The sequence below is a fragment of the Simochromis diagramma genome, unplaced genomic scaffold, assembly GCF_900408965.1.
Source record: "Simochromis diagramma unplaced genomic scaffold, fSimDia1.1 OVJJ01000320.1, whole genome shotgun sequence".
Lineage (NCBI taxonomy): Eukaryota > Metazoa > Chordata > Actinopteri > Cichliformes > Cichlidae > Simochromis > Simochromis diagramma.
Window position 1 is genome coordinate 9,654,270 of NW_024386773.1, and position 17,546 is coordinate 9,671,815.

General features: G+C 38.7%; 2 protein-coding genes and 1 non-coding gene across 4 annotated transcripts; 2 read left to right on the plus strand and 1 right to left on the minus strand.

Moving 5' to 3' along the window:
* Positions 1–140: 140 nt before the first annotated feature.
* trnat-ugu lies at positions 141–213 on the minus strand. Its single transcript has one exon. It is a non-coding gene; the product is annotated as a tRNA-Thr (tRNA).
* Positions 214–481: 268 nt separating this feature from the next.
* LOC120718494 (nuclear factor of activated T-cells, cytoplasmic 2-like) lies at positions 482–12,385 on the plus strand. The gene is made up of 10 exons (XM_040007040.1): positions 482–1,643; positions 2,687–3,641; positions 3,762–3,933; positions 4,478–4,680; positions 5,356–5,528; positions 5,882–6,022; positions 8,282–8,337; positions 8,610–8,742; positions 9,961–10,614; positions 12,022–12,385. The coding sequence occupies exons 1-10, from the start codon at positions 1,523–1,525 to the stop codon at positions 12,066–12,068; spliced, it is 2,655 nt and encodes an 884-aa protein (XP_039862974.1). The 5' UTR covers positions 482–1,522; the 3' UTR covers positions 12,069–12,385.
* Positions 12,386–13,570: 1,185 nt separating this feature from the next.
* On the plus strand, positions 13,571–17,290 carry manbal (mannosidase beta like). 2 transcript variants are annotated; one of them, XM_040007280.1, is made up of 3 exons: positions 13,571–13,717; positions 14,057–14,244; positions 16,457–17,290. In XM_040007280.1, exons 2-3 carry the CDS (start codon positions 14,095–14,097, stop codon positions 16,565–16,567), a joined length of 261 nt encoding a protein of 86 aa, XP_039863214.1. In that variant the 5' UTR covers positions 13,571–13,717; positions 14,057–14,094; the 3' UTR covers positions 16,568–17,290. The 2 variants fall into 2 exon arrangements, with proteins under 2 accessions (XP_039863214.1, XP_039863223.1); XM_040007289.1 differs by having other exon boundaries at positions 13,571–13,698.
* The last annotated feature ends 256 nt before the right edge of the window (positions 17,291–17,546 follow it).

Sequence of the window (17,546 nt, forward strand, 5' to 3'; positions counted from 1 at the left end):
TAAAGTAAAATACAATATTTCTGTGACTGAGTGTAGCATTAAAAATTCCTAAGAGGTTATGTTTCTTCCTGAGATTGGTTTAAATGAGACATATTAACTACTTATGTAAACAATTCACATAACATAAATTTCACAAGTGCAGGCCCTAGTGAGGATCGAACTCACGACCCCTGGTTTACAAGACCAGTGCTCTAACCACTGAGCTATAGAGCCTGGACATGCGTGCTGAGGCACATAAAACTTGATATAAGAGAGGCATATGAGCAACTAATCGCTATGAAACACAAGACTGCTTTAGATTCTTCCTTTCACATTCATTTTAACGCCCTTGGCTCTGTATGATGTCATGGAGGAGGAGGAGGTTCCTTATATGGTCATCTCCGGCACACGGCTCTGGCTGGGGAAAAAAAAACAGCCCCACCCATCTGCTGCTCAAAGCCTCTGCTTGGGAAGCTTAAAGGAAAGAAGGGCACGTGGATGAACTGAGGGTCAAAATAAGATAAAGAAGGATTGTTCTGATTTTTATTTATATGTGAATGATAAAGTACTTTAGGGGAGTGTAAGAGTAGAATTTACGAGCTAGAAATCAGCTTAATGAATGAGAGAAACCTTATATCGAGTAAAGTGTGAATTGTGGTTTCTAAATGTTCACCTGCTACAACAGGAAGTAGAGCTGTCAAAACCACAACTACAGTAAGTTTATGTCAAAGTGCAGCAATCAATATATTTACGAACGTCTCAAAGTCAAGTTGAGTTAACTTGAACAGCAATTTAAAAAAAAGGGTGTTGGCGGTAATTGTGCAATACGGCCACCTACTGACCAGAGATTGTAAGTACGATTTTATTGGGGCTAGGACATGGAGAATCGTCTAATTTTCACAGATTTCTCCAACGAAAAATATGTGATTTCATATTACACATATTTGATAGTAGCTGCACATAAGAACAAAAACAGGTAGAGTTAAAATAGATGTGTCAGTCGTAAATTTTATGGTGCCCAGTTGAATAAAATATTTTGTCTCCGAAAAAAAGATAACTAGGTCGAATACGAAGGAATAAAAGGTGCATTTAAGAAAAGAAAAACGTGTAAAAAAGAATCCGACTTTTATCATCTGATATCAGCAGACGTTATAGATTTTATATCTTAGAAAAAAAATCAGCCTACCTAACTTAGACAGGAAGAGATGAGGCCTGTGTTTTGGAAGTTGCGCACACTCACACTCTCAGTCACACACACACACACCCACACACACACAAACACAGGTCTGCACCTCCTGCCTGCTTGTCATCATCAGCAGTGACAGGAAGCGTCTGACACCGCTCGTTTTTTTTCACCTCGCTCAGTTAGATGCTTTATTTGCGCAGTTACTAATGTTTTGAACGCATCTGTGAAGTACTGTAACTTCGTCCGTTGCGTTAATTATCCACGCTGCGCCTTAATTAAAGTGACGATTTATTTGAGCAAAAGCTATTACAACAGTTACGTTCGTCGGGATTCAAACCTGTTTATTCCGAGCTGGAGATGACTTCTGGAGGTTTGGGGCTCACCGAGGGCCTGGGCCAAGACATAAACCAGGAGGAGTTAGACTTTTCGGACCTTTTTCTGTATAATCAACCGGATTTTTCTGTTGGCTGTGATAAAGGTGTGTATACATAAATTGCATATGCATTTTTCCAAACATAGTATCTTATTATTTATTTATTTTTTAAAGGCATTTCATGATCTTATTGCCGCCAAGCCCACGTTTTCTCAGCTGAGGATGCGTCTGTAACTACTGTGTTGTGTTTTATTTTTATGAAAATTTAGCTCCCAGACCTTGACATTATACACTGATCGATAATCATCATCCTTTTGTTTTTAATCTAAGATCAAGAGGGCTTCCAAGACTCTTTTTTCTATTTTTGAATGGAAAGTAAACAGGAGTGCGACAGATTATAGTTAAGTAGATTCAAAATTAAGCGATCCTCATAGTACCATGAATGTTTTTTTTTTTTTTTTTAATATGTATCTGCAAGCCTCTTCATTTTTGGCATCCTGACTAAAACCAACACTTGTTCAGTATGATAGTAACAGCTTTACTGGGGAGAGGAAACGCAAAACCAGCTCTCGCATCCCCAACATTGGCATATTCTCAATTTATAGATTTTTATTAAGAGAAAATGTTGTTCAAGCATGTTTTAGGTAAAAAAAAAAAAAAAAAAAAAAACTTTAAAGGGAACCGATTATGTTCATTTTCAGCTCCATATCTTTATTTTTGGACTCAACTAGAGTAGCTTTGCATGATTAGGAAAATTAAAAAAAATATTCACAAAATAATCGTGTTTTACTTTATATTCTGCCTTCATCCAGCGCCTTGCTTCATCTTCTCTCTGAAATTAGGTGTTTTAGTGTCTCTTCCTTTAATGCCAACTTTTTCTGAGTTGCTGTCCCAAACAAAGTGTTTAAAACCGAAAACCGGTTAGGCTCTGTGCTGAAGCCAGAGCCATGTACTTGAGGTGACCATATTAATCATTAATCTGCTCGCATGGATATCATATAGATGCAAGGATGAAAAAAAGTGTGTTACTTCATATTTGAAACACTGACTATCTTTAAGTCCACTTTAAGTTACCACATGGTAATAGCAGTATTGTAGTAATCAGATATTCTGACCTGTGTGCTAAAATGTGTCCCTTCTTTGATCAGTGACAGATGACACTGGTGGTCTCCTTGACAATGACAGTCAGCCTCCTCTACTGGTGGTCCAGCCTCAAGATGCATACATCTCCACCTCTAACCCACCAACTTCTAACCAGGACACCTCCTCTCACAGCACCAACGCAGGAAACCTATCAGGAGCTGTGTTTGACACCATGGGGCTGACATCACGAGTCGGTATCCCTGCTCCCAGCCCCAGGATTGAGATCACTCCATCTGGTGACTCTCTCAGTTCACAAACCCTAGAGCCAAGTCCTGCCTCTAAAGCCCGGGGATCCTACAGAGAGTGCGTTAGCCCTGCCAGCAGTAATTCTTCCACTGGCTGGGGAGCAGATACTTACTCTCCCTTGGCATCTCCATGTGTGTCGCCATCTAATGTAGGCAGCTGTGGTATGGGCTTGAATCCCTTGGACCTCTGCTCAAGCCTGCAGGGCATCCATACGTCCTCTAACCACTCCTCTCCAGGAGCCTCACCTCGAAACAGCATCACGGATGAGACCTATCTCCAACCACAGAATCGTTCTGCTTCACCACTCCCCCATCAGCGTTCCCGGTCTGTCTCGCCGCAGCGAGGCAAACGGTTCTACGGTCAGACCCACTCTAGTCAGGAGGGCACTCCTGTTAAGCAGCGCTCCCGGAGTCCTAGCCCCATCCCATCACCCCACGATCAGCAGGGGTCCTACTACTTGCACCAATACCAGGCTCAAGCTGAGTTTCACCCTCAAGTTCAGACCGCAACCTCTGGCCTGGACGAGATTCTGAATAGCAGTCCAGGAAGGGCCAAAATACAGGACTGTGTATATGGCGAGGGTTACGACTGGGCTATTGAACAAGAAAAGATGAGTAGGGGTGGAGCTGAGATCAAACCTGAGACCTTCTACATGCTCCCAACTGTGTGGCCTCCTTCTCATTCACTCCATCATAGTGGACGATCCGCATTCAGGTGTTATGTTTGTCTTAATTTACAAGAAATATGTGTCGTTTTTAATGAGTTTTAATAAGCTCGTTCGTTTTGATTTTTTAAATCTAAACTTCTCTTTTTTGAACTCTTTCGTTCTTCCAGTGGTCTCGCCTTGGCTACACTTCCATCTTTAGAGTGGTCATTGCCCAGTCAGACGGGCCAGTATGAGCTACTGATCCAACAACAGCCCAGATCGCATCACAGAGCTCACTATGAGACTGAGGGCAGCCGAGGAGCTGTCAAGACACCAAATGGAGGGCACCCGGAGGTTCAGGTGTGGGGATTCATATGTAGATACAAGAAAGGAGAGGAAACGAACGCGTGGTAGTTGTACCAGAGAGAGGGAGTGGGAGATTGTAAATGCTGGGGTGATATTTCCTGATAAACGTCTTTATGTAAAGCTGATACTCATGCAAATATAGAAACAGCCCCATAACATGTCAGTGCTTTCACAATGCATGTGTGATTATTTAGACATGCATTGATTCAATCTGCTCAAATAAACACAGTTATAATTACAAATCAAGAACCCACAAAAAGAGCATATAAATGTCAGTGCATGGTGTCCTTTATTTACTGTTTCTGGAAAGTAAAAAAATGGGCCTCCATTACCAGTTTTCCCAGTCATGCTACACAAATGGATTATGCAAAGCAGTGTTCTGGCTTTGCCAGTTTGCATGGGAATTCTTTCCCACAGACACAAGAGATTTATTGTGTGGTGTAAATGTTTTCTCAAAAGGCATGGACTTTTATGATCTCAAAGTTAATTTAGTTCAGTATGAAGCATACATTTCAACTGCCCTTGTTGCTGTCACCAGCTCCGTGGCTACCAAGGCACATCCGCACTGGCGCTGCAGGTCTTCATTGGAACAGCCGATGAGAGGCTTCTGAAACCCCACGCCTTCTACCAGGTCCACCGCATCACCGGGAAGACCGTCACCACACCCAGCATGGAGAGGATGATCAACGGCACTAAAGTGTTGGAGATCCCTCTGGAGCCAAAGAGCCACATGAGAGTTGTGTGAGTAAAACTAATGCCAAGGGGATTCTCAATCATACGTCACAAATGCCTAGAGTATGTGTCAACATTTCACCACAAGTCGTTCACATGTGACCTTGTGTTTTTCAACCAAGAGAGACCACTGAGGTGATTTAGCACTATAAGGCTCAGAGTGGAGATACAGCAACCTGAGTCGTCATGTGTTTTCTTTTGATTTTCTACTGTGCTAAATCTTTAAATACTACAAGCTATAGCTGCTCATCACAACCACAAGGTTTTCATCTTTTTCCCTCCAAAAATGTTGCTGCTGCTGACAACTGATACATAAAACGCACCACTTCCTGTGTGCCAGAGAGTTTTTCCAAGAAAGACCTAGCAAACTCTGGGTGTTTGCAGCAGCAACCAAAACTGGTTTGATGAACGTGACATATGATGAGTCACAACAGCAAATAGCAAACAAAATCAAAGAAGTTTCTTTTTCCATGAAAATGCCTGAGATCACTACTTTGGCTGCTTTGAAAAAAAAAAAGAGCTTTTTACTGACTGAATATTTGAAATAGCAGAGATTGCATCAGTTAAATGTGAAAAAAGACAGTCTGCGTGGACTGTGAAGAAAATCAAGTTTTTTATGAATACGACAGAAATATCATTTTGAGCACTGATTTTATGTCATATGTCTTCTCTTTCATGATAAAGGATTGACTGCGTTGGAATCTTGAAGCTGAGAAATGCTGACATTGAACTAAGAAATGGAGAGACTGATATTGGACGAAAAAACACACGCGTGCGCTTGGTCTTTCGCGTCCACATTCCTCAATCTGCAGGCAACCTCATGTCTCTTCAAGTGGCCTCTCATCCTATTGAATGCTGTAAGAAGTATTTTGTTGCATATGAGCGTTTTCTTTCTGCTTGATCATGAGAGTCACTGTAGACCCTGAAGCTTTGTCGGCTGCTCTGTATTTTTGTATTTACATTCTTTCTCATTAGCTTTTGGCGGTTGATGTTAGCAAATGTTGGCAAACATGTTGGTTTATATTATTTAACATTGACACATAACTGCCACTTGTAGATGTATTGCTGACTGCTCAGAAAAAAGGTACTAGCCTTAATGTGAATACTCTTCAGTCTATAATGGTCAATAGTGCAACTGCCTTGGATTTGATCCCACTATACAGTATACTTTAGTGTTACAATGACAATAAAGCTGATCATGTTTTCACAGCTCAGCGTTCAGCTCAGGAGCTCCCTGCAGTCGAGAGGCAGGACCTGGACCAATGCTCTGTACTCGGTGGTCAACAAATGGTCCTTACTGGACAGAATTTTACATCTGACTCAAAGGTGATATTCTCGGAGAAAACACAAGGTGAGGAGTATTTTTTTTTTTATCACAAATGTCTGTCTTTGGTGGAATGAATCTTCTAAGGTCTTCTTTGAAAGCTACTGTAGAAGAGCCACCCAAAGATTGTATTGGTAGTTTGTAAAGGGTAGATGTGGCCCCTGTGCTACACTGCACATTGTTTACTGAAGGGGAGCTTGAGCCAGCAATTACCACATGTAGCCAGTTAGCATCAAGGCTTAACAATTTTGTTATTTTGTTGTTATTATTATTATTATTATTATTATTATTATTATTATTATTATTATTTTTACCTGTATTTATACAGGTTATCCCATTGATAGTCAATGTCTCATTTACAAGAGAGAGACATGTTACATAATGTTTAAATGGGTGACTAACAATTGGTATGGTACTTATGACTTTATTTTATTTCCCCTGTAAATTTTTAACATTTTAACAAAGAGGTCTATAGGGACTAACTTGTTTTTGCAGCCACGCTCAAAGGAACTTCAGTTTTAGGCTAAGAGGTTGAAGCCCTCATATGTGATATTATGGTACTTCACAGTTTATAGACTCAGAAAGAAACAAAAAAAAATCTCAGTAAAGCTCATCAAAACATCACATTTCTGTTGAGTTTACAAAGCCGAATGTTGGTGGTAGTAGTCCATACCCTTTGTAATTACTGTAAAAACACACAAATAACACAGGAATTTTATTTAAAATGTAGAATTATTCCCAAGCTAAGACAAAAGTGCCAAAAACTGCAGTTCCTCAAGTGGTGCCTTCGAGGCATGCTTTATGTAACCCACTTTAAGTATTATATGTGTTATTAAGGGCAAAACAAATATGGAGGAGACAAAGAAGCAAATTGGATTGTCTACAAAGCATAAAAGTATAAAAAGCACAAACTACTAATTACTAACTTTATTACTTAGATAAATTCAATATTAATAGCTCTGAACTAAAACAAAATGAAAAAGATGCACATTAGTACAGTTATAATGGGTTTAATGATACACCTTGTTAGCCAAACATGTTAGCCTTGGCTGCTAACTTTCACTGTATCCTCTTGTTCAAATATAGTCCCTTATAGTTACAAAAAAATTAAAAAATTAGTGAGGCCAGAACAACAAACTGAAAGTTTACAAACTAATGTGTGGCATCACTGTGGCTATTTCTATCTTTTATCTACAGTCCATAATTATGTAATTAGAAGGATTGTTGACATGTGTGTTCACTTGTGATTTCAAACTTCTTTTCAGATTTTTTTTTTTTTTTTGAGGATTTAAAATTGAGCCTGTGTTGGTCTCCCAGTATCCCACTTGCATGTGTCCATGTACACGTGCAGTATTTGTATTTTTAGATTATTTGCATATCACCCAGGATAACTCAACGTTCAGTGACGCACTTCTTCCTCCAGCCCCCACATCTACCTTTGATAAAATTAACCATTAACTTAAACATTTACTGTTTTGCTGGCAGTAGCAACTTTTATTTACTTCTAAATGGAAATTTCTCACCTCGTCACTGCTTGTTCTGCCCACACAAAATTGTAGGGTTACATAGTTTGAGAGAAGGATGGGTACAACTGAAAGCATGTAAAGCCTCCTTGTTGCTTGGCGTGGGGTTTTATGCAACAGGATGTGGTTAGACAGACTGATAAAGACTCAGACCCAGAGCAGAGGCTTTGTGTTTTTCACTGTGTGGGTAGAAAGCAGAAACAGCAGGTAAAAACTTTAGATGGGAATGAAACACTAAACCAGACATAAAAGAGAACCCTGTTTTCCACTGTCTGTGACAAATGTGCTTACTGTACTGTTAATTAAAGTCCTGACATATCATCTGATTGTTTGCATTACTGTTTCCAGCTGATTAAACTTGTAGAAATTGTTTGGTTTTTTGCTACATTTTTGGTTTCTACAGGATTCTTTGCCACTTCACCACCACATATAATTTTGTGGTAAAAAATAAAACTACTCTCAGCAGCTTGTGAGCCTGTAGTAAGATGAGTAAGATGGTAGCAATATCTGCCAGCCACCTCCAAAGCCATAAAATAGTCCAGCACATAAACCACAACTCTTTTGAATGAAGCAAATCAAATATAAAATGCTATTTACTGAGCTTTAGAGTCTTAGTGATGCAGTCAGTAGACCAAGAGTAGACCAAGCTGTTTAGCCCTTATGCTAAATTAAGCTGTGCTAAAAAACAAACAAAAAAACAGATAACATGTATTTTCCAAAATGGGACTCAAACCTGCAAAAACTGTATTCCTTTTAATTTTAGATGGACAGCAGATCTGGGAAGTGGAGGCCACTGTGGACAGAGATAAAACTCAAGCTGTAAGTTAACTTCCCTTTTACTGACACATAAACTATGATGCACATTTTGTAAGATGCATGCTAAAGTCATTTGTCTGGTAACTGTAGATGCTTACACGTGCTCAAAACAGAAATCAAAATGTAAAGCCCGTGTCTTCAGTTTACTGAGTACATGAATGTGCTAATCGCATATCATCATATCATAAAAGTGTTATTTCTTGTACTAATTTTGACCTGACAGGTAGAGATTTGTGCCAGCTGACTCGTGACCTTTTTTCTCATTCTATCAATAGAACATGCTGTTTGTTGAAGTCCCTCCATATCGAGACCGGAGCATTTGCCAGCCGGCCAAAGTCAACTTCTGTGTCATCAATGGGAAAAAGAAACGCAGTCAGCCTCAGCACTTCGTCTACACTCCTATGATAGGTGTATATCTCTTAGTCATCTCAGCTCTGTTATTACGGAGAAAACAGGCGTACCTCCTATGTTTGAGAAATAGGAAGGTGATTCAAGTGTCAACATTTCCCAGCCTGGATTTGAATTTGAATTTGAATATCAGCACTGGAAATCTTATTATTACCTTGTCAGCATAACGTAACCCTGCATGTGAAGTAAAATACTATATTAATCCCATTTTGAGGAAATTCTTCTGTTACAGCTGTTGAAATAACATTAATAATAGTAATCTGTCAGATATCTTTCTGCGGGAGAGATATATTGTATTATAGCACTACATAACTTATGCTAGCAAATAATGACAAAAAAAACCACCATAAAAAAACATAAACTGACTTTGATGTTGCTAAAAGAGGCAAATGTGTGCTAAGTCATCCATCAGCAATGAGAAAAAGCAAAAGAAAAGTTACAGGAAATTGCAAAATGTTAGTTAGATTAAATCTGACAGTTCTAAAATTTTAACCCCAAAAGTAGATTAATGCAGTTACAAACTTCTGATATAACACTCCTGTTCTGCAGTTTTATCAGAAATCAGAAGTTAATCAGTTATAGCAGCACGCTGACACTGCAGCCACAACAGAGACTGCGTAGGGGTTGGGGGCAAATCTTACTTCTTCTCAAAGGGAAAAATAGTTTTCCTTTTTAACGCCTACATGTGATACCCGCATTACAGCGCCGACACACTCTGGCTAATTTCAAAAAAAGGCTTTTAGTTTATTGGTTTATATATATATAGATATATATTTATAGCTTTTAGGTGAAGACCTAAAGATGACTGGAGATGCAATGACTTGTTTCTTTAGGTCACACAATCACTGAAATAACTCGAGAGCTTCTAAATACGCTGGCATTAATGTTCCTTTTGTAAATATCTTCTTCCCATTTTATACTAGTTGAGTTGCTGTGACATTTCAGTTAATATACTGTATTTAAAGTCTCAAGAGAACAGTTTCCAGTAAACTTGGTTTCACCTTGTCTAATAACACAATACCTGCAAAAACTACTGGCATTTACATCATCCCTATGTTTACTCTGTAAATAGGAAAGTAAGTACTAATCAGCAAATGTTAGCTTGCTAACATGCAAAGTAAGATGACTGTGGCTGTTTGTTTATACTGGTCTAGTGACAGACCTGCATTGTTCTCTCACTCTCTGAAAAATCTAATAATAATTGTTTTTATTTTTCAGCCATTAAAGCAGAACCACTGGATGACTACCAGCTGAATTCTTATGGCTATTCAAATAATCAGTCTCTCTCTGGCATGTCAATGAAGTCACTGTACCATCCCCTGGAGCAAGACAACAACCTTCAAGCCTTGAATGTTTCCTCAGCACTTTACCATCTAACCACTGTAGACCCCCGAGCCCACATGTTAACCCCAGATCAACTGGATGATCAACCAGTCTATTACCAGTCAAGACCTGGCACTCTGGTCAACAACCCAGTGCTGTACCACACTGGGAATCAGCGTTACAGCAACTGCAGTAGCGCTCTACTAGGTGGTTCCCCAATGGCTCCGCATCCAGCCTCTGCTCCCAGCCAGTGTGTCAGTGCCAGAACCCCTGTGCCCAAATTGGGTGAAGGTCCTCAGGTTGGTGATTCGTTTGACCCTTATTCAATGTCAAGGAATCATGGTTACATGCAGACAGCACTACCGCTAGGAAAGTCGCCACCTCTGAGATACATTCAAAGTCAAGTCCAGGCGAAGGTTGGAAGTCGGGTGGACCCAGGTGGGCAGCCTCTGGCCCAGATCGCCCCTGCTAGAGGAAACCATGAGGAACGAGCTCCAGAGAAAATCATGATCAAACAAGAGAACCTCAGTTATGCCTATCTGGAGGATGGTGAGTATAATGTTATGTACTGCTTGAATGCTTGAATGCTTGAAGTCCTCCTGACATTTTTTCCACCATGGAATTATGCCTGACAGTTTTTTTTTTAACCTTTCCATCGAGAATTCCCGCTTCACCCAGGAATGTCGGCAAGGTTTAATCCTTTCTGAATCTTTATATATGTAGTTTTTTTTTGTTTGTTTGTTTTTAACATATTTGCGCACAGATAAGTCAGCCATACTTTGGGAAGGGACTGAACAAAAATGTTTGCTGTTATTGTGTTTATAAATTTAATGATTCTTTGTCATGAGGATAAGCTTTTCACCCCCACCTCCGAGTGTAACCACTGTGATATAAACACATTATTAAAAAAGTGCATACAAGGTGCAACAGTTAGGTGAAATACTGAAGCCTTGTGTTTGTGGTCCAATTTGCAGTGCATACAAGCATATTGCAACTGTATGCTTGCAAATCCTGCGTTGTGGTTTTCTTTAGGGCCTTTCTCTCCACTTTCCTGTCTGTTTCAGTCTTACTTTCACTGTCTCATTTCACACACTCATGCAAGCACACACGCTTGTTAAAGTATCACGGGCTCACTTGAAACTTGGTATGACCCAAAGCACTTTCCTTAGAGTTTTTGCTGTGTTTGTAGATAATGAATGGGGAAACAAGCAGCGGCACTGCTTTGAAGCAACCTGACCTGCTTTGCTGTGGAAGAGTGTTTATGTTTACACATCCGTAGTTGAGGGAAGATACAGGAAGTACATGGTACAAACATGCGGATACATTTACATCCATGGTTAAAATAACATAAATAAAAGCACTTTGTTCTTGTCTCTGATGTAGACTTTACATTTGGATGTTGTTTCTATCAGAGGTAAGGATGTAACATCCTGAAATCATTGATAAGTGTCGATAAACCCATGTTGCGTAACAGAGAGATCTAGTGGACGTAAGTATAACTGCAGCCATGCAAAGTCACGATTAGACTGATTTATGCTTAAAATTAGAACATTTTTGGGGAGGACTGATGGCTGAGGACTCCAGAGTGCAAACCACGACCCACAACATCCTTTCAAGTTCAAGTCTAGTTGAGGTCTTTTTGTTGTACTTCCCACAACTCCCCATCCTTTCCTGTTATTCTCTACTATCAACCTTTAATAAAAGCATAAACTGCCCCAAAAAGTCTGACTATGGCAACACCTGGTGGTGGGAACAAATAAGGCACTTAAGGTCTTCTCACCCTTCAGATCAAACTTGAGGTTTTAAGAATTTAAATCTTTGCAACTGGGCTTTAAAAACACAAAAATATATATATATAATCTGCATAGCATTTAAGAATAATAGAAATAAGCAGCTCAACTTGCATTTTTGCTGCAAATATGAAAGTTCTTAATCCCTCTTTTCAATGTTTTCCAGTGAATGACATCATAAGAAGAGACATGAGAGGCCACAATGGAGAGTGATCATGCTGCTCTGAAGCCACTCAAAGTTTAAGCATAATCTGTAGACATCAAGAACAAGAACAATAAATCTTCAGTAACTGTAATTTAAGCGAAACGATAGAGACTGATCCGTTATATACCATATTTCTGTACAACTTTGAAGGGTCAGCTCCATTTTGTTATCATATATTTCAGCCTTAGTAACAATACTGGATCATATATTCATTATACTCTTTTATTTTAACTTGTTTAACTTCTTTCTGTTTATACAGTTGTAAAATTGCTCGTTGTAAGCTTGTAGAAAATGTTTTATATTAAACAAATTCTTTGTATATGAATCATGGTGTTTGAGTGTTGACTTACTGACTGTAATCATTTTGTTACATATAGGAAGCAGAAGGAACTAAATAATAAATGTGTACCTTTTTTAAGTAATAAAAAATACACAGCACTGTGCAAAAGCCTTGAGCTAGCCCTCATTTCTATATATTTTTGTAGGAAAATGAGAAATAGGTGAATTTATTGAAGCATACAAACATAAATGTAAATACAGTATATAAGGCAAAAACAGAGGTTGCACAGTTCTAATCAGCTTGAAAGAAAGTCAATATTTGGTATGATCACTTTTTTTCCTCAACACAGACTAAACTCTCTTAGGCAGCTTTCTTGTAATTTCTTTAATTAGTCTTCAGGAAAAGTTCTCCAGGCTCCTTGAGTGGCATCTTTTACTGCCTTTTGTTTCATTCTCTGCAAAGATAATTTCAAGCTGAATGTTTAAAATATTGTTTTAGATTTATTTCGGGTTTAATTATTCCATTATTTGATTGTAAAAAGGAAAGCTATTTTGCAATGTAGGTGGCAGCAATTAAAAGGTATTAAAAGCATTTTGCATCTGAACTCACGTATTAATATCATGACTCACATTTTGACTGTCTCCTTTTTACAGAAGTAAATAAGGAGAAACCTGATGACATAAAACGGTTTTAATAACCGTTGCAATAGAAAGAGGGAAAACGAGAGTGTGAAAGGACTCATTCGTGCTCATATGAACTTGGAAAAACTGCATAGAAATGCAGTAATACTACATGCAGCAATACTAAAAAGCACACTTGAGAGAAAATATTGGCGGTAATTATCTTGACTAGCAACACTTATTAACTTTTACGCTTCATCTTTGAGGCGAGGCTGTAAAATATTTAGTGGGTGAAAACCTCTCGAGTTTTTTGGATGGAAACTTATTTCCTGTAAAGCAGTGGCTCTAAAACAGACATGCATCATCGCTGGTGAAGCACAGAAACTCTGCTTGGAGGAAAAAAAGAAGCGTTTGCCACCTTGATGACATTTATTTCACCAAATTTATCTTTGATTTTTTTTTTTGTCTTTTCAATTTATTTATTGTTCACTGTGGATAAAATCTCGCCGCAAGGATTAAAAATATGAAAAATAAAATAAAATAAATAAAAACTCTTCTCCGCGAACGTTAGAGGGTGTTGTTTTCAAGCCAATCCTCTATCGGAGCGGAAGGAGATGGCGGATTTATGATGTCATTTCCGACAAGTGATTTATTTTCTCTCCCTTTGTGAACTACTTTAGCTTTTTTACGTTAGAAGAACTGACTTTGGTGTTTGCATTCCTGTAGCGGTAAAACGAGGCAAGTACTTCCATCACTGGTGAGCTTTTTCCCCCCACTTTCCGCTCTCGAACACTGTCTTGCCAAAGTGCTTCGCTACATTGTAACGCTGTGAGTGTGTGGTAGCTAGGCGTATCCACAATAAAGTAAATATATAAAGTAAGCATGAAATGCGTTTATGTTTTAGTCCGTTTGAGTACAGTGGAGCAGAGTGTCTGTTTTATTCACATTTTTAAGAGAGTCTGTTTAAAAAGTGGCCGCTATGAGGCAGAGTAACATCTCAACACATAATCTCTCTCTCTGTGTTTTTTAATGCACCCTGTCGTCACTTAATGGTTTACATGTCTTTCTTCTACCGTTGCTCACGTTAATTTCACAGGCAGGTCACCGGAGGAAGCGTAACAGAGCAGGGTCATCATGTCTGCAGAACTGGACTTGTCCACTCCAGAGATCCCTGAGCCTACCCTGCTAGAAAGCATACTGCGCTATGGGTTGTTTCTCGGTGCTATCTTTCAGCTTATTTGCATCCTGGCTGTCATCTTCCCTTCATCCAAGGGCCACGAACAGGTGGGTCTTATAGAGAGGTGTGCTTGCCCATCCTGAGGGGTGTACTGTGAAGGAAGTTCTGCATAGTCAGGCTTTCTTTGTGTTATCTGAGTATCACTAGAGCAGTTTTCCACCGGCTTTGGTAACTGTGGTTTTCTGTTGACATGAAAGCCCAACATTTCTGAAATCGTGATCATCAAGCACTCTCTGTGGTCAAAATAAATGTATGCTTCATCTCCAGTTATGTTTATTTTACTGCTCTGTGTGGTTTTGTTGTTACAGTTTATTTCAGCTGCACAATCCAGCTGTGAGGCTTTTGGTCCAAGTAAATTCTACGCACAGCTAAGACTCTCCTCCAACTTAATAAAAGGGACAATAAATTCACTTCAGTTTGTCGCCAAAGTGAAAGTAAAATTACTGACTGAGTAGGTAGTTTTAGTGATGAATAGCCAACAAAAGGAACCAATTGATTTTCTAATCTGTGTTTTAGTAGCTGCAGTTCCTTCAGTGTAAAAGCAGTAGGTTAGGACCAAATATTAAAAAAAACATTCATACACTGTATGCATGCAAATTCTCATGACAATGGTTTATAACAACGTTAAAAGAGAGCCATCTTCATCACACTGAACACTCTGACATTAAGTTTATAAGAGCTCGGTAACCCATTGATCTCTGCATACTCCTCCCCTCTGGTTTAGCTTGGGGTAAGGTTGGTTTCATTGAGCATCACAGGAGGGATGTGAATAAGTCTGGGCTCAGGTGAAACAGAGAAGGATGCACAAATCAATAGAACTGAAGCACAATGCAGACAGTTGAGTCAAATTGTCACTGTACACCATATGCCCATCCTGATGTTTTTCTTCTCTTGCATGAGCACCCAACAACTGTTATTCTCGGTTGTTACACACGATGTTATTTTTTTCTTCTTAGAATGACAGTATGAGTTTGAGGGGGTAAAAATTGTAGGTGTATTAGAAATACATTGGGAAATGTCTACAATTGCATGCGCATTTGTTACATCACAGTTAACTTATTCTATTCCCATTTTTAAGGAGATATTAATGTGTAATCATCAACCTAATTTACACTTTTTAGGCTATTTTACTCTGCTTTAGAGTGATATATGGTATAGAGGCTGTGCTGTAACACCACACAGATCCATCATATGTCTTTTGTTATGTCACAGAAGAGTTTAATTGATTACATTATGGTTTCCAATGAGTTAAACACATTAACGTAGTTATACTATGGAACAGCTAATGTTAACATTAGAATACTGAAAGTAAAATAATTAAATTTTTATTATATTTTGCCTGTCACATTTAGAAGTTGATCTAAAAAGAAATACAGAGAAACTGGGCACCACTTAGCAAGTGTAGTGCTGAGTCTCTTGTTTTAGAAAGTCTGTGAAGACGGGGCTACTTTCACAATCTCCATAATAACAACTGTCAGGAGAGATTATTTATAGACAAGAGCAATTAAATCCACTGTCAAATTACTCTATTTTCAGGCATCATTATCAGATGCACTGATTACTCTCCACAGTATGTCGCCATTTCATCTTTTTTACAGCAGCCTGCTGTCGTTCCTACCCACCAGAACAATGGGAAAGATTACACTCACAGAAACTAGGCTGGCAGAAAATAAAAAGTGCTGAAAAATGTCAGTTTCTTTTGTCTGCTGTGTGCAGTATTTGTCTGGGAATTTCATTCAACTGTCTGTTAAACTGCAATAGTTTAATGTAGAGATGGAAAACTGCAAACTGTATAAACAGCATTGAAAATGTATAATACTTACCCCATGTGGATAAGAAGTCAAATTAAACGCACTCTTTATGACAAGTTTAACATGGGGGGAAAAATGATGAATAAAATGACATTAGCATTATATTTACTAGTTATACATGAATCAACTGGCTGTCAGTATGTAAAGTGACCTAAATAGCCTCTAACTTGTGAGCTACATCCTTTTTTTAGCTGCTCCAGGGTTCGGCACTCTGGTGATCTGCCTCCATCTCTTCTATTCTGACCACTGGCCACTGCACTGTACAATGTCCATTGCTTTTACTTCTATGCAGTATGTTGTTGTGGATATTTGCATTATTTTATTAAAGTTAGGGTTGTGAAATGCTGGACTTTTATCACTATATTTCCATTTTTAAGTGAGTGCCAAGGACAAATGAAAAAACTGTTCCTTTGGAGGTTGTTCAGGGTGCTCTGTGTTTGCTCTGCAGGAGGAAGCCGAGTCCACTGACGTAAAGGCTGCTGAACAGATAAAGAAACCTAAAGGACCAACACCTCAGCCTCGACAGAAACCAAAGAAAGAGAGCAAAAAGAAGCGATAAATATCTGTGTGCATGTCTGTGCACGCGCGTGTGTGTATTACCTTGAGAATGTGTGTGTTGGGTCATTGCCAACGTTATAAGAATTTCGTTATTACAAGTATAAGCACTAATTTACAACAATTTAAAAAAAATTAAAGAGGTGTGTTGAATTTGAGGCACAAGAAAAGGACCAACTACATCCTGTTCAACACATTACAAAAACAGCTCGTTATCATGGTGCTTACCAACAGTTTATTTAGTTACACACCGTATTTCATTGGTTGTGTTTGTTATACATTTTCTTTTGTAACAATTGAATATCATTGGTTGAATTGTGTGTTAATAACAAGGCAGAAATAAATGTGTTCTGCAGCCATCCACCCTAGCAGTTTACAGTAATTGCCAAACCTCAGTTTCATGTAAAGAAATGAGAAGGACATCATGACCCAGCCTTCTGTATGACAAAACACTTACCTTATAAAACTGTGGTTTGGTGTAGTAAATCATATTGCCATAGATGATACACCAAAGTCTCACATTGTCCAAAAGTAGTAGGTTGTGTTTTCACTCTAAATTTGTAATACAACGACTGTATGTTTAAATGTATTCAAAATTCCGAGATAAACAGTGATCAGATTTTTGCTAATCGTTGATGCCCTCAGAAAGCCATTTGGTCGGGATGTTTATTACCTCGTTTAGATCCATTTAGCATTTTATTAAAGCGGTAGTATTGCACATATTTTACATGAACTGTCTTGTATAAAGTCTTGATTTTAATCCAAGTATTCCAGACAAATTCTGGCCATCTTGATGTGCATCTGGGCAGTTATTTTTAAATTAATTTTCATTTCAAAGGTTACTGGGACATAAGAATTGCACGTATAGAGTTACCAGTGAAATTAAAAAGCTTTTGGGAATTCTACTTCCAATATCAGCTATCGCAGAGTTCCGAGGGTTCTGTGAGCGACATGGGCCTACATTATAGTGCCTCTGCTTGAAT

Excerpts from the sequence above, each read along its gene's own strand:
- LOC120718494 (XM_040007040.1), top strand. The coding sequence starts at position 1,523 with ATGACTTCTGGAGGTTTGGGGCTCACCGAGGGCCTGGGCCAAGACATA. Across the intron at positions 6,023-8,281 it reads ATTCTCGGAGAAAACACAAG|ATGGACAGCAGATCTGGGAA; the intron begins GTGAGGAGTATT and ends TTTTAATTTTAG. Across the intron at positions 10,615-12,021 it reads TTATGCCTATCTGGAGGATG|TGAATGACATCATAAGAAGA; the intron begins GTGAGTATAATG and ends AATGTTTTCCAG.
- manbal (XM_040007280.1), top strand. The coding sequence starts at position 14,095 with ATGTCTGCAGAACTGGACTTGTCCACTCCAGAGATCCCTGAGCCTACC. Across the intron at positions 14,245-16,456 it reads CATCCAAGGGCCACGAACAG|GAGGAAGCCGAGTCCACTGA; the intron begins GTGGGTCTTATA and ends TTTGCTCTGCAG.